This window comes from Athene cunicularia (genome assembly GCF_003259725.1).
Source record: "Athene cunicularia isolate RWA chromosome 7 unlocalized genomic scaffold, athCun1 chr7_part1, whole genome shotgun sequence".
Taxonomy (NCBI): Eukaryota; Metazoa; Chordata; class Aves; order Strigiformes; family Strigidae; genus Athene; species Athene cunicularia.
Genome location: NW_020799107.1, coordinates 88427 through 104857, shown reverse-complemented (window position 1 = coordinate 104857; position 16431 = coordinate 88427). Strand labels below are relative to the sequence as shown.

The window sequence follows — 16431 nt, the reverse complement described above, 5'->3', positions numbered from 1 at the left end:
GGGGGGCAAGGATGAAAACAAGATATCTAATCATTTACTTAGGGAAAAAAAAAATCTGTATTATATTTTCAAAGTGCTTTGACTGGTATTTGGGTAATCTCTCAGCCAGGTGATGACTGCATTTTAATGTGGCTTGGCCACATCCCTTACCCTCAGTTCTCTTTCTTTCCCTTTCCTCCACTCAGAAATCCTCCAAAACTTTCTCTCTTTTAGAAAAAAAGACAGGAAGAAAATCTCCCAGCTCCAGAGTGTTTTCTCAGGGGTTCCTTCATATAAAGGAAATAATTTTTGAAATGAAAAATAAACCATCTGTAGAAAAAATAAGCTCCCATTTCTCCCTGTTTGCAGTGATCTGAGTGAGTCTCCAACTGAACTCTTTCAAATGTTTCAAGCAGGTATGTTTAACATCTCCCAAGGGATTCTGTAGCATGAAGGCCAATGGTTTAACAGAAAATACACACAAAACCCCTCAGCTGGTGGAGCAGGAGCCCTGTGCAGGGCAGGCCTGGGGGAGGATGGCTCCTGGGGCTTTCCCCCAGGCTTCGGGGTGCCGTACCCAGCCCTGGCCGAGCCCGGGGACAGCTCAGCGGGGCCACCTCCACTTCCCAGAGTTGGACCAGCTAGCCCGATGGCAAGTGCTGCATTTTGATTTATCTGTCCCGTTATAATCAGCACTCATTACAATCACTTAGAGCAACACTACAGGCCTCATTATGGACTAGGCACTCGCTGCCATTAGTCTTTAAGAAGGATAGTGCTCAATTTGCCTGGCAACATGCGAGGTCCTGACCTTGGAGCTATTAGGGAAAAGATTAGACTGCAGTGTGACCATGTGTGCAGACATGAGCAAACCAAATTAATTTCTGGCAAAGGGAGGCACCAGGCAAAGACCCCGCCATCCTGAGGACACCTGAGAACGTCTCCATTCCCCAAAGGAGATAAGCTAATGGCACGTTTAAAGGAGCCTGGTTCTGAAGGTGAAGCACATCCGTGGTATTTAGAGAGATATTAATCCAGTTTCCCCACAAAGTATTTGCTTGGCTGATCAGATTAAGGGATCTAGCCTTCAACAGCACACCCCCACCACAGCAGGCCCCAAGAAATCTGTGATACTTCACAGCCTCAGACATATTGCACCATGTGTACCCAGCTGCTACAATAATTAGCTTATGAATGTATCAGCTGGTTCTGTGATTTTTATAAATAATAACTAACCTACAGAGCAGAAAGATTTTCATGAGCCTAATATTAGCAAGAAATTGCAAGGTGCGCCTAACTCTGAATTGTCATTGTGCTAAATGCCCTGTCTTCTCTCACGTTGTGCGGGACTGGATCTCCCCCAACGCCATTTATAAATATTTATTTTTGCATCCGCAACGGCAATGTATTTGTGGCAGCTTTCTTCACAACAGCCATTATTCACTCACCCCCACGCATACACACGCATACCCACTGTGTGCATGTGTACACTTTTCTGCATCAAATCTGTCCTTCCATTGCTCTTTTCCTATCCTTCCCTTTATTTATTCAAGCATTCCCTCTCTCACCCATCCATTCAAGACCCTATCTATCCATCTATGGGGCTGATTATTAGGTGATAGCTTGGATAATATGTGAGAAAACACAGCGCTGCAGCTTACTCACACATTCTTTATGATTGCAAGTAACCGCCTTCCCCATGCACAGATGAAAAGTCTGCATCGGATTTTTTTAATTATTTAAATAATCTTAGCACGCCATCCAAGAAAGTTTTGCAGTACCAGGCAAAAAAAAAAAAAAGTGTAAATGTCAAATAAAACAGTGACAGATGACAGTATTCTCTATTGAATAGCACCGTTTCTTCGTGCATGTTCAATGAGAACTCATGAATTATTAATACGCAAATCTCCTTTTTCTGTTAAAAATCTCAACTTGGGGGTTTTTGGTTGCATTTTTTTTTATTTTCTTTTATTTATTTCTTTGGGTCTGTGTATGTTACACAGAGACTTCCAGGAGAATTATTTCATTTAAGAAATGCTAACATACAGAGATTCTTGGAGCTACAGCCATTCACAGTGAATTTTCATCTATAGCTACATTTATTGGCATAAAGAAGAAAAGTGGAGAAGGAGACACTATCTCACCACCTTTCCCCCCACTCATCCACAACATCTGAGCTCACTGCACTACAAGTAAATCCAACTTCTGTGAGTGTATTCTGAAAATCTAACAAACAACACATCCTTCCCCAGATCTGTGATGATACGCTGTTTCTCATCCTGCCTCCCCTGCACATCCTAAGTCTTGCTCCACCACACACACAGCCCCCTTGAATGCCACAGAGTTACCAGGAGTTTGATATGTGCCAGTGTCAATATGGGTGGCAGAATCCAGCCCTTAATGTCAGCTTCTAAGGTTCTCAAATGGGAATGTCTTCCATTAAAAATAAGAGGAGGAAAAACAGCACAATTAAAGGATGCTTTTGGCTCTACAGTCAGGCACACCCAGTGCTTGTGGTTACAAGGAATTCTGCTCAGAACTTCCTCCATTTCACCCCAAAACTTCTACAGGCATTGAGAATGCAGCCCAATTTAGCTCATTAAAGAGAGCTGCAGAGAAGTGCTGGCCTCTATTTTTGTTGTTCTCATGAGACAAGATAAACATTTTCTAAGCATTTTATTTGATAAAACAAATAATATCATATTAATGTCCTATTTTTAACCTCTCTCTCTGTCTCCTAATCAAATACATTTCCACATAGCTAAGCAAACAACAACAAAAATCTGCAGGAAGCCAGCCATTCCCATTGTGCTTTTATGCTGTTAAAGAAACAGTGTGCTTACTGCACCAAAGCATTAGCCTTGGCGCTCTCAAAGCCCCCTGAGGGACAGTTAGCTGGTGCAGCAATTGTGAGCCATGTTCTCTGTCACTTATCCTTGGGTCCTTTTTAGCAGCTTGACCCTTTCACTTTTGTTAGACTTACCTTGGAGCAGGCGAGGCTGCTCCAGGAGACAGAGGTACAAGACTACAGCAAGGTCAGATTTTCCAGTGCTTAGTGACGGTACGCACAAATATCCTGATGCCCCAAACTGCTTCCTTCAGATCTGCTGACTTGCATTCAGCCAAGGACCAAATTTCTGATTAAGGACAAGAAAGCATGTGGGAAGAGTTCAGGCTCAGTTATGCTGGGGCTGCAGGCCAGCACTTACACGTCAAGTAGCATCTCTACTGAAAGCCACTGCAGGAGGTGGCAGTTGGGTGTCCATGGTGACTTAGTCACAGGCAGCCTTTCTGCTTGGGCTGGACCACAAGGCACTTCAAGCCTGGATAAAACTGTAACTAAACTTGACCTTGTGCTTCCCTGCACTTACACTGAAATTAATAATAATACAGTTAACTTTCTGTGCTGACATTTTCTAGGGTCTCCAGTGAAAGCATGAGTAGGCAAATGAAGAGTTTTTAGTCAGAGTGATTCAGGAATAAATCTCAAAAATAAATGTAAAAGGCCATTTCCTCACCCACATCATCAGTGCAGAAAATGTCAACATATGTGACAAAAGGAAAAAAAAGCAGCAATGATTGACGCAAGTCTTGAAAGATTAGGAAAGAAATACTGCGTTCCCCAGGGAAAGCTCCCTTTCTACATGGGATAGCAGGAGTCCTCTTGACAAACTTCCTCAGCTCCTCTTCCCTCTGCTCAGTTTGGGACTCTCTGCAGCGTGAAATGAGCCAGATAATATTCAGCTCTTGTTCCTTAGTCGCCAAACTCTCTTTCCATGAATCCAATAAGTGTCTATTAAAATAAATAAACCCCCTAATGATTCAAGATAACCTAATCAAGAAAGCTGAAATGGATAAAAGACTAACTGTAATGGAGAGTTCTGTCATGGCTTCAATGAATTCTTGATGAGGGCCGGGGGAGGGGGACTGAACCTGAGAAGCTTTACTTGGAGCATTTTGATACAGTTCAAGGTTAATCACTCAATAGACCGAATTTTCTGAAATGCTCTGTACTTTTGCTCCCCAAAAATTCAATGAGGGACAGTTTCATGAGGGCCAGCTTCTCACTAGCATTATAAAACACAAAGCAATACAAAAAAAATGAATGAGGTACATGAGTCTGGATGCATCTTAGATTCATGGGAACATCACGTCTGCTTACAGCTCTTGGCCTCAGAGGGAAGGACGCTGTGCACTGAGGATATTTCCAGCGTGCCAAGTTCAAACTAGCTTCTCCCCACGCTGGAGAGGAAGTGTGGGCTTGTGGTTAGGGCAAGCAGCCCGCCATCAGCTCCCAGGTCTGCCAAGGACTTCCTGAGCAAAGCCCCAGTTCCACAACTGTCCCTGCTTCACTCAGCTGCTGAGAGGCTCATGCACTGCTGCAGATGCTGTCCTGAATGGGGGTCACACTGTGACTGCAAATAGAAGACTGTAAAAAATGAGTTAATGCCCAAAGGTACTTCAAAGAAATTTTAAGTTCAGTCAAGGAGAGAAATGTCTTTCTGTATTTCCTCCATATGTAACAAGAACATCAAAATATCAGTAAAACAGATACGCCCCAGGTGTAGAGATTCACATCATCATAAAGGCACCAAGATGCCACAGTAGTAAGAAGTGCCCTATATGCATACACTATATATGCTATGCATCTTCATCACCAGCTGTTTTTTCTAGCTGTTGTTCATCTTCACTGGAAGCTAATTAGTTTAAGGGGACAGAAAATACCTATTATAAGCTAAAAGGGGGAGAGAAGGCATCCCACCATGTCAAATGTATCCAGGGGAATATAACTGGGGAAGGAGAGAGGGAAGGACAAAATAAGGGGTTTCTAGAGCTAACCCTGCCCCAGAGTGACGCTGTTCATCCCTCTCGCAGTACCTCTATTTTCTTCTCAGAGCATGGGCAGGAGTGAGGGCATGGGCAGGTGGTCATGATGCTGAGAACCATCTAGCATGGGCTCCTACTGAGGGACCAGCACCCTCCTTGGCCAGAGAACAGAGACAATCCTGACAATGAGGCAGGGATCTCAACACAAAAAGGAAGTCAGAGGAGAGGCAAGGAACCGTCATAGTGATTTCCATCCATAGCCCTGGGTTTCTCTTAACCTGAAGGGTCTCAACTGAAGGGCTTTTCTTCCCCCAGCCTCCAACCCCTGAGGCAAGTTTATTTTTTGTTTGATCATTTTTAAACAGGGCAAAGATAAGAACCAGAGACCAAGCTTTGCCAGCCTAACATTTTTTCAAATGTTGCTCCACGGGGTCTCTCTTGCTTTACTGTGGTGCAACTGAAACAAATTCCAGTCCGTTGAGAAGAATTTCACTTTCAAGGGTTTACTTTTTGTTTTCACTGGACTGGCGAAGGTCAAATCCTTCCATTTGCCCTGACTGGGGCAGATCCCCAGCACCATCTGCCCAGCTCCCCCATGCCAGCGCAGCCTGATTAAGGAGAGTCTTGTGCCCTAGCAGAACTGTGGGAAGTTTGGTCTCCATGTTCATACAAATTTTGTCTTCTCTCAGACTGTCAACAAGGGCTCCAGCCATCTATGTTCACTATTTATTTTGATAGTGACTGTTTATTATAAACTGTATTCCTAAACTTATTGCACACAGGCTAAAAAAAATGTCTGCTGAGCAGAGCATAGCCTCTGCTGTGACTCTCGCTAGCAGAGGGGTGATGCTGCTGCACAGTATTCCAGAAGCACTGGCACATGGTCACAGGGAAAATGGTTTTCTTGAAGTCGTACTGTAGAGCAGTTGTAGCACTGGATGTTGAAGCCATTTTCAAGACTGACAGTCCAAACCTGAAACAACCCAAAGTCAAAGTCTGTGCCTGTCCCACTGTCTGGCTCTGGAGACACGCAGGCCACCCAGACCTCTCTGAAATGGCACACTAGAAACCCATCTCCTTGTGAATTAAATATAACCAGGAGAGCCCAAAGTGCAGATTGGAAACCAAATCCTGGTGTTCAGCCACACTCAGAAACACTCCCAATGTGATAATACAAGTTTCAGGCTTAGCCATTTAAAGGACAAAGGGCACTAGCAAGCGTCATCCCCAGAGAAGCATGCTGTCCAGTGGATACATCACTAACAGCTGGCAACTAAAATAGGATGACAGCTTTGGAGACTGTGTTTGGAGGGCACTGAGCCCCTCAGCTCCTGCTGTCTTCAAAAATACAAAGAGATGCACAGCGTTTCACAAAAAGACTAAAAATGTCTAGATATAAGTTGCAAGAAATAAAATACATATTAAGGTAAATAAATTATGAGTAAGCCCATGTCTAAAATTAATCTCTTAAGATCTTTATGAAGGTGGGTTCCCTTAGAGAAGTCTCATCACACCACCTTGGTACCTCCATGAGACCCTGCTCCTTGCTTTTATGTTGACTTGTGAGCTCTGTGATTTGTAACCTTTGTTTCTAGCAGCTGCCCTTCCCTTTAGTTGCTGAACTGAGACTCTGCCATTACTTAAGAATAAAGATGGCCACTTGTTAAATTAGAGGTCAATTAACTCCTCCAGTAGATGATGCTGCTTGCAATAACTGCTCTCAGTGGGTACCACTCTTCCTGTACGAAGACAGAAGACGAAATGAGGCCTCCATTGGCTCTGGATGCTCTCTCGGGTACATGACATACAGCCCTGTGTATAAAATGTCAAAACAGCCCTGTCGGAGATTCACTGGCTGCTAAAACTGTGAAGATCTCACAGCACCGTGGATTGCTGTTGACAGAATAGCAGCGCCCAACATAACACATGCCTTGTTAGCAAACTGGAAGCCTCTCAGTAGTCTGGGGTGAGGGAATAATAGAGGAAGCCAATGCAATGCAAGCCAGGCCTGTGGAGAACAGCAAGTGAACGAACCTTGGCGGAGAGTCCAAGCAAACCCTCAGACTGGCTCTTTTTTCCCCTCTTTCAAATTCTCTCTTCTGCAAACATGGGCAGATTTCGATGAGCACTTCCCACCATGTAACTCAGCTGCTGAAATCAGCAGCATCTTCACCAGAAATACCCACAACTGGCCTGCATAAAGCATTAGGAAAGCCCCACCACTGGTTTTTAGACGAGCTAGACCTAAGGCGACAGGCCGACCACCCCACCATGCCAGTAGCTTTCCCCTACACAAGCAGTTGTGTCCTTGCTTTTGGCACTACTCCTGGCCACAGGGCACCCCAGCCAGCGGTGGGACACCACAGGCATGCCAAGCCAGGCCGGGGGGCAGGCACGCAGGTGGGCTTTGGGGCAGGGGGGGCCCCATACCACTATGGTTCTTGGCTACAGCTTCTCCGTCCCTGCCTTCCAGTGCCCCCATAAACCACTTTCATGCTCCAGCAGAGCACTATGACATCTCAGCATGGCGAATGCTGGGTCATCCCAGGGAGTCAGTATTGCTTTGGCAGGGCTGTGAAACAAAAGAAACATCAGCCTCAGAAACACTTCTTTATTTGCTGCTGCTGAAGAAACAAAACCTTTATGTGCAGCAACTTTGCTTTAAACAATAACATTTGTGGATCCTTTTCTTAACCTTTTGCATCTGGCTTTTAAAATCTGCCCTGTTCCTTTTCCACGTGAAAGACTACGGAGATTATTTTTGTTTTGGTGCTGGTGTGCAATGCTGCCAGAGAAGCACACTCAAGCTGGCACAGACGAAAGCTGGTGAGCCACCCAAATTATTGTTGGGTGGTTCAGTCCCTCTCTATTTCAAGAAGCCTCTGGGTATAATGACAGGAAGCTCGCAGGCAATTTTAAGCCAAACCTCAGAGAGACTGGCATTCAGTCTGCATTAAACACTCCATATTAAAAGCTGTCCAGTCCGGATTCTGGGTGGAACTTTGATATCTGCATGGAGTAAAGAATAAGGGGCACGTTTGCAAAATCAATTGTGCAGTTTTTATATTTACTGCACGTTTACCACATATGTCATTTATTACACAGTGGAAAACCGTTAAATGCACAGTAGTTGTGCCAAGTGGCATTATGCTTTTAACAGCTTTATTCGTTTAACAGCTCCAGTTCTCATTATATTTTGCCATGTGGTACAGGAGATTTTTATGCATTTAACAGTTTAAGAGGGTTCCATGGTATTTTCCTTTTATGTATTTCATACTGTGCCTGGGATTTTGTTGGGGGGTAGAGGGGTTGCAGACTGTAACGCTTGTACCCTGACAAGAGAAAGCAAAAGGCAAAGAAAATTAATGATTAGATGAGGAAAGAAAAATGAATCAGACCTCCATGTGTCAGGGCACAAATACCTGTAACAAGGACAAGGCCCTCCCATGTGCTTTGATAGCCTTTGATGCTTTGTTTATATGCCTTTCAACCTCTTATTTTACATCTACTTTAATGACTACAGTGTTGTTTCTCTGCACAGAGGAAAATACGTATTTTGCAGAGTATGTGCATCTAGATACCTCTAGCCCACTCTTTCATTGTCACAGACACGTTTGTGCATTTTTCTGTGCATATTGATGCCCTCTCCTAGCACAACTGAGTAATTTCATCCAGGACCAGAAGCAGCCCTATTCACCAAGTAAACAATTTCTTCCAACGGTCTCCAATCCACTTACTGCCCTTCCTACAAAAAATTCTGTCTGTCTTCCTTTCCACAAAATCCCTTCTGGTGCACTATATTTTTTTAAAGAGTTAGATGAAATTTTTAAATTAATGGATTCTCTTCAAGAATCTCATCCTGACCTAGGTTTGCCCACATGTATTTTTTACATCCAAGGTGGAAATTAATCCAGCAGAACTCACTGCAGTGCCCTCTCATGCCTTTTTGTAAAAATGACTGGATCTGATGTGAATTATTCACATGGCAATACTGTATGCAGCACATACAACATGCAAAAAAAAGGAAACACCTGCCTAATGTGTGGTTTCCTATTGCCTTCCCTCAGTTTATCACTGAAGAAAACAATTTCTTTACCTGCCAAGTGAGAAGAATATCATCATTCTGAAACGTCCTTGTCCCACTAGCTGAGGTGTAAGTTATATACCACAAGTGGGAAAAGACAGGCATGTTTGTACGAAAGAGGAGAAAAAGCTTGGCTGTGAGCTGAACCTTTTCTCAGCCTATTTTAAAAGGGAAAAGGAAACCACTTAAGCAGGCAAAGGCCAAAAACACGACAGGTTCCCCAGAGATGAAGATTATTATTATTGTAGGAACAGATGTATTTTTATTGGTGGGAGGAGGAGATGGGTCTAGTTCCAATCCCAGAGTTTGCTTTAAAAACAAAACCCCAAAAAGCCCCGCAATAACAAAATCCCCTCTACCACTCACCTGACTTTTATTGGCAGCCACTTTGGCAAACAGAGCTTGAGATACCTTGGCCCTTTTCATCTCTTGTTGGATCTCGTCATAAATGGCAGCTGTGATGTTGACGTTGGCGCCGTCCGCCTTAATGGGGAGGTCTGTTGTTGGTGTCGAGGTTTTGGCCTACCAAGAGACCATGAAAATAATAATTAAAAAAGTGCTGCTTTCAGCCCAGCCATCTGTGCAGAAATTATCAAAGGATTTCAGTCAGCTGATGCCAAACTGCATTAGCTACAGAGGGACACTTCCTGTCCATTATTCTAATCAGGTTAATTGTGATTGGAAATAATTGCAGTGCATTCCTATAGGACATGCAAGGCCCTGTCAACTCTCCCCCTCTCCCTCTCCCAGCATGTTTATTGAGCAGCTCAACAACAGGATAGGTAGCTGGGGCACTCGACTGCAGGCAGTCGCTGAAGTTGGCTTTGCCAGCTAACTGCTGCAGCAGAGACACCAGCCTCTACCCTCTCCCCCCTCTCTAAAAGTGGCCTACACCTTGGAGGAAGAGCCAATTCTCCCAGAAAAAATGAGTAAATGGGTAGAGGTCTCTAAATAATAAATTATTACTCAATTTAATGCACTCCCTCAAGTCTCCCTCATCCTTTATTAAAACTATACGTATGTCATTTGAGTATGTATGGTTTCCCAGCCTTATCATCATTATGCTAGCCAGACAGTCACCTAATTTCACCTAGGAAATCAGCAGAAATGAAAAAAAAAAATCATTTCATAAAGCTGGGCTTTGGCATGCCTTTGATGTGCTGCCCTCATTCTCCTAAACTCATATTGAGATTTTGTGTATTCCACTGCACTCCTTTTAATTGAATGATTTCCCATCAGCTTCTATGACAAATGAAGGACAATAACGGACGCTGCCAGTACTTTACCCGGGCTGGACTACCCCTGTGAGGCTTCTATCAATACAGTTCAGCAGGCTGCTACAAGACTTTCATTTTAAAGCCCCTTGGCCATGGCGATCCCCAGAACGCACCAGCAGGCGAGGGAGCAAGGGCGATGCAATGCTCGCTGAGTGCTCCCGGCACCAGCAGCCCCTTGGAGAGACAGATCTCATTTGCTTTCCTGACCTCAAAGAGGAGAGATACCAGGACTGATCACAGTACCCCTTACACCTTTTAAGGGAAATACATAGATTACTGATATAAAATCTCTGTTTTCTCTGGAGATGTAAAGGTCACAGGAAACAAAATAACCTAAGTGGCAAAGCTCACACTTCCCAACAGATTCAAACCTCTCATAAACCCTGCTGACATTCAAATATTTGGCCCAATTATAAACCTTTTCAGCTGGCTCCTGGTTTTGTGCCAGTGTTGAAGCCTGCTAGAGTACATCTCTAATGTTAATTTTTAACTAAGCAGACACGCCCAAATGCCTATTTGTTAATGGGAAGGTTAACTAGGCAAAACCAAACCTACTGAACTCTTCCTTCTGTTCTGCTGTCCTCAAAATCTTCCTCTCCCTAACATCTTTTTTGTACCAAAGGCCACATTAATAATGGAGACAAAATCCAATCAAGATAACAACCTAGACTAGTCACTCTTCTCACTGCTTCCAGATAAAGCTTTAACCAACCTGTATCTTCTGCCTTTCCTACCTGCCAAGCTCAGCAGGTACTCCCCCTCTGGGCTTGTTCCTTGCCTGTTGCAGGCAGGACCCGCATAGAAAGGGCTTAAGATGTTCCTGCTCTTGCTAAGGCAAGCCCCCGCGTTCAGGTAGGGGCAGCTGATCAGCTCCTGGGGCAGACCACAGCCACCCGTGCCCCAGGGGGCTTGCTGCCATCCACAGACCATGAACACATGTGGGGTACAACCCAACAGATGGACCAACAGGAACATCACACTCTGAAATTCAATGTTCACAGATAGATGAGAGTTAGGGCAATTGTGGAAAACATAATGAAACAACAGAGAGATCATGGGAAGGAAGAGGACTGTCCAAGTCTGTCAGGACTCATTTAAGGAAGCTTAATTTTACCAAAGGCCCTACAGTGCTTTGATGGGTATGAAAAAAACCTTACCAGTCACTGGAGCCTCTGGCTAGCACAGCAGCCAAGGTCACCACAGCCTCAAAGGCCATTACAGAGGCCTGAGATCCCGAGAAGAACAAAACTGGCATGTAAAAGAAAATTTAAAATACAGCTCAATCTTGCATGGGTCTCCTACACTGCTAGCTCCACAGCTACACATCAGAAAAAAGCTTACCCTATGCACCCTGAAAGCTGTGCCATTTTTATTTAATCACCAGAATAGGTAGGGCAAGTACCAAATCAAAATATCACAGTCACTAAAATAAATTATTTCATGTTAGAGGCCTAGATTCAAAGCTGGTCTTGATATTAAGAAGGAATTTGCCATTATTGAAATGTCTCATTGCAAACAGTGGGGGAAAAAAAGGAAAAGAAGTGTTTGTAACTGCAGTGCCAGAGTGCTGAAACCCAGTCATTACTGCTGGTCTTCCATGTGTATGTAATAACCCCTAACAGCTCAGAGTCTCTTCCCCACAGCACTCACACCCCTTTGCCAGACCAATCTGCTGTTCTCAGCTTGGGTCAGGCCCTAAGCAGGGGACACCCCATAAGGGAGGCTTGGGGATTGCCTCAGAGTTAGGGACAGACGAGTGGGGTTACTCTGCATGCCCTCACACCTGCCTGACCAACTTCCCCATCACCAGCATTTCCACAGGTATCTGCCAGTGCTCTTCTCCTACCCGGCACACTCAAGCATCATTCCCAGAAGTATTGCTGCAGGAGATCGGTATCTATGGAAACTGCATTTCCAAATGCCATTCCACCAACTTCTCCAGCACCCAAACACAATTCCTGAAAGGATGGTACAGCTCATACCGCTGCTGCCCCAAAGCACCCCACTCTGGGGTAGGTATATACCTGCTTGGGGAGGCAACACTGCCGGGAATGGCTGCGCTGCACGCGAGGATGGCATTTGTCTCGTCAGAACTAATACCAGGCATATGGGGAAGCGCAGTAGCCGTGCTGCCTGCCCAGGAGCTGGGAAGCAGCCTCATTTGCAGAGGTGTCCAAGTTGTCAAAACAGCACCTGTGCTGACTGGTGCTGGCCCTCTGAGGGCTGGGGAAATGTTATCCAGCGGGCACAAGGCGAGCACTGGGTACACAAACCTTTGTGTATTGCTTTTGCTGATTAAAAACCTCACAATATTCTACCGGGTTCTTCAAGCCGAAATAAGGCAAGGATGAGCTGCTTTATACTTCTAGGGTATGTTTTTCTAGAAACACTTAGCTCTTAAAAAGGCAGGCAAAATTTCCATCATTTTAAATTACGAGTCACAGCTAGAACATAGGGAAAATGTCATATTTCGACAGAGAAATAAGATGGGGCAACAGCCCCAATTTTTATTCTCACTGGATTGCATCTAAACTCTCCATTTCCTTCTGTTATTTGATTCTAGTTGCAAAATCCATTGCAATAAATTTAAGTAGGAATAAACTAATTCTTCATTAATACATACAAATGCAAAAAGTGGATACACTACTTAAACATTAAAATAGTTCCCTTTATAATCTTGTTTTCACTGAAAGGTAACTAAAAAAGATAAGAGGTATACAATGAATTTCCCATGTAATAAAAGTTCAGTGTCAAATTTGGGTTGGCAGGAAATGCTTGCTTTCATTGAAAACAGTTCTTTACATCACGTATTGTGGTGAAGTGCACTGAAATGCCTGGGTTAAACTGAACAAGTTCCTACAAGTTCAACAGTTCCTACAAAATCAACACACCTTCCTTAAGGATGATCAGCTTGCATGTAAAAGTATGCCCCCCTCCCCCCAATGCTTACTTATTTTTATCAGCTGTGGCGACAGCATTCAATATGAGAAATGCTTATAATAGTATTACTGAGCATGGCTAACACAGCCCAAGGTTTTGCAGACTACATGACTGTGAAAGCACCAAAGCAGGAGGGTTATACAGGCCCATTTACTAAAGATCAAGAGAAGTGCTAGAACTGACCCATCACATCTGCACAGTTTGAAATTTCAAACTCGGGTTAGGCAAACGTCATGACAGGAGTTAATCAACACCTCTGTGCAAGCACCCTCACTTTTTCAGAATAGACATTTGGGACCGCAAGCAATCTGGTAAAAGGGGGGATGACTATTATGATGTAGTATGTGGACGCTCTCAGTTCAAAGAAACAACCTATCCAGGGAAGTGGGCGGCAACAGTACGTTAATAAACACGTGCAGTTAAGTCTATGAGATGACAGCTTGTTTGGAGTTGTAAAGCATCATCTGCCTTCCAAGCACCCTGCCCATCTCTACTTTCTGCACTTCAAATAATTACTTGTGTAAATCTCTAATTCAAGCAAGAATTGTAATTTTCTATGCAGAATACAGAATGCACTAGCAATGTCTAATTCATTGCTGACCTCTGTTCACTACACACATTATATTGCAACTTATATGAACCTCTCCACAAGCCCAGAAATGTCCTCTGTGTTCTGCAGAATGTAATGGACACAGATAAAATGTTATGTGCTCTGTCTTCCTACAATATATTCTACAATAACCATTTAGTGGACATACATCAACAGCCTGTATGTAATGCCCACACGCACTCTTTCTGGCACGACTGTTACATATTTTTTTGCATTTATAGCATTGATTAAAGCTAGAATCATCATCACTATGTCTGCTGAAATCCACTGAACGTCTCTTAACAGCCACTCCAAAACCTCACAAAAGGATTTCCACAACTCATCTGGGTGAGGGGAGCAACATGGGAAGGGCGGAGAGGAACCCCTTCCCTGGACTAATGCACACAACAAAAAGGTAACGAGGGATTGTATCTTACCTGGGGGGTTCTGGAGGAGCTTGGGCTGCTGGCAGCTGAAGACACCATGCTCACGTTGGGGTTCATACTTCTCTCTCTCTCATCCTGATAGATACGATCCCGCTCCGAGTCAGGCAAATTAAGGAAATTCTGCATTGCCCTTAAGTTTACCAGGAGAGACTGGGAAGCTGTCCTAGGGTCTTCTTCTTTACGCAGGATCTCTGACAACAAGCCCTGGTTCAAAAAATTTAAAAAAAAAAAAAAAAAAAAAAAAAAAAAGCCCAGTCATGTGTTGTTTTTTTGTTTTTTAAAAAAAATTTGTTTAGTGTAACCAGCTGGGTTGCAATACTGAGAACCTACATCAGAATCTCATGGGCTCTCACAGAGGGGATATTTTGTAGGAAAGTGTTTGTCTTCTGGGGGCTGGGGTTTATTTTGGGACTGTCCTATTCTGGCACTGTAATAAGCTTCTGAGTATGGAGATGCTGGATAGGAATGTAGGTGCATTGGATAGAAGAAATTGCAGTTACCACCAGGTGCTTGCTGCAAATATTTTAGGAGCTGTTAGATCTCTCTCTCTCTCTCTCTCTCCCTCTCTCTCTCTCTTTACTTGAATCTGGGAACACTTGGCAATCCTGTTCATCTCTGACAAATCTGCCAAGGTTGGTAAATTTAGTTTCGACATTTAAACAGTGCAGGAGGTTTATAAAGAAAAACGTTTGGCTGTTTTTTGATGTAACAGTCCGTTCATTTTGGTTTGGACAGTCATTTCTGAAAGCAGAAAAATGAAGCAATAATAAAGCCCTAGAATCCAGCTTTAGGGATTTAACCCATTCTTTCATACCTCATTTTAAAATACCACAGGCTTCACATTGTAACCATGAATGAACACCATATTCATCTAGTTTTTACAAAAGCCAGTATTTGAGGAGGTAACCAGCACAGCACTTCCAAAGAAAAGAAGAAAATAGAAGGAATTATAGAGATGAAAATGTCATTAAAAGAGGCTTAAATCTAATAATGGGATTAAATTTATGCATAAGTGTATGCACTCAACAGTTCCACTGATTATCTAGAAGTTGAAGGTAAAACACACAAGCCTGGATCAGGGCCTACACAAACTACAGGGACACAGTGTGTGTCACCAGCCTCCCCCAGGCACCCCCTTGCAACCAACACTTCACAGATGGGTATTTCACTCCAAAAAGCAGTAACAGCAATTTCCTGAACTATAGATGTTTAAATGCACTGGTGTGCAAAGAAGCAGAGCAGGATCATTTCTGCCCATCGCGACTAATATCATAAGAAAAGGCAGTTGGAGGTTCATTATTTTAAAAGGCTATTCTGCCAATATGTTTCCCTAAGCAGTCCAATACCCTTCCCGTTTCCTGCCTGCTACAGCCCAGAGGCTCTCTGCACTGCTGCTTCCAGGGATGCTGGCCACAGTAGCTGTGTGAAATCCCAGTCAGAGCTCAGAGGGATCACCTCGACCTACTGCTGTGAGAGAAGCAACGTTCAGCAACCATGTGCAAAGGGACACTGTGGTGCCCCAGATACAATTTACTGGTCGCTGCTGACATGAACACTTTGCAGTTGCTTTACAGACACGACTAAGGCAAACTGCCTCATGAGTATAGTCAAGGCTTACTTCTTTCTTGCAAGAAAAATGTTACTAGAAAACAACCATGTGGTCAAAACCCTGTAATATTTAGTCTTAGTTTATTTCCTTCCATATCAGAGAGCCTTCTCCAAAAACACTGCCACTACAGTTGGCCAATTAACCAAATGCCAACTCTTTTAGTAGATATTGATCCTGTTTACCAGACTTCCTGACAAAACCAACAGACCAGCAAATGATGTGTCTGTACCTGCATTTGCATTTATCTGCGATCTGTTATTAAACACCTACATTAAAACACATACAGGAAAGCTCTACTTCAGCAGTGCTGATGCCAGAAGTGCTCAAAACAAGCTCCACACACAACCTGAAGGTAGGCTGTACACAGCTCCATCTTTTCAGCTCCTCATCTACATAATCTAGCTAAGAGATTCCCAATTATATTTTCCTGCAATTATCAGAGTAGTTACCAGAAGGACTGGAACTGGGAATGGAGCTATGGTGGGACCTTCCACTCAGAAGATGGATCAGAGAGAGAAGCCACCTGGTGAAAAAGGTCTATACTGGGAAAAAGTTTGAAGAAGGTGCAGTAGTGGGCTGGTCCTGAGCTGGCCTCTGGTATTCTCTGTGACCGCAACACAACTGCATGCTCATACTTGGCTTCTTCCTCAGGGTTTACCACCCCTCAGAGAAGCTAAGGA

At 43.8% G+C, this 16431-nt stretch overlaps 1 protein-coding gene across 1 annotated transcript in view; it reads right to left on the bottom strand.

The window, feature by feature from the left end:
• SATB2 (SATB homeobox 2) overlaps window positions 1-16431 on the bottom strand; it is a 111294-nt gene that overhangs the window by 25376 nt on the left and 69487 nt on the right. Inside the window, exons 6-7 of the mRNA XM_026853023.1 lie at window positions 14134-14346; window positions 9257-9412 (exon numbers count right to left, since the gene is read on the bottom strand). Of these exons, the coding sequence (XP_026708824.1) occupies window positions 9257-9412; window positions 14134-14346 (369 nt within the window). The remainder of the gene's footprint in view (window positions 1-9256; window positions 9413-14133; window positions 14347-16431) is intronic.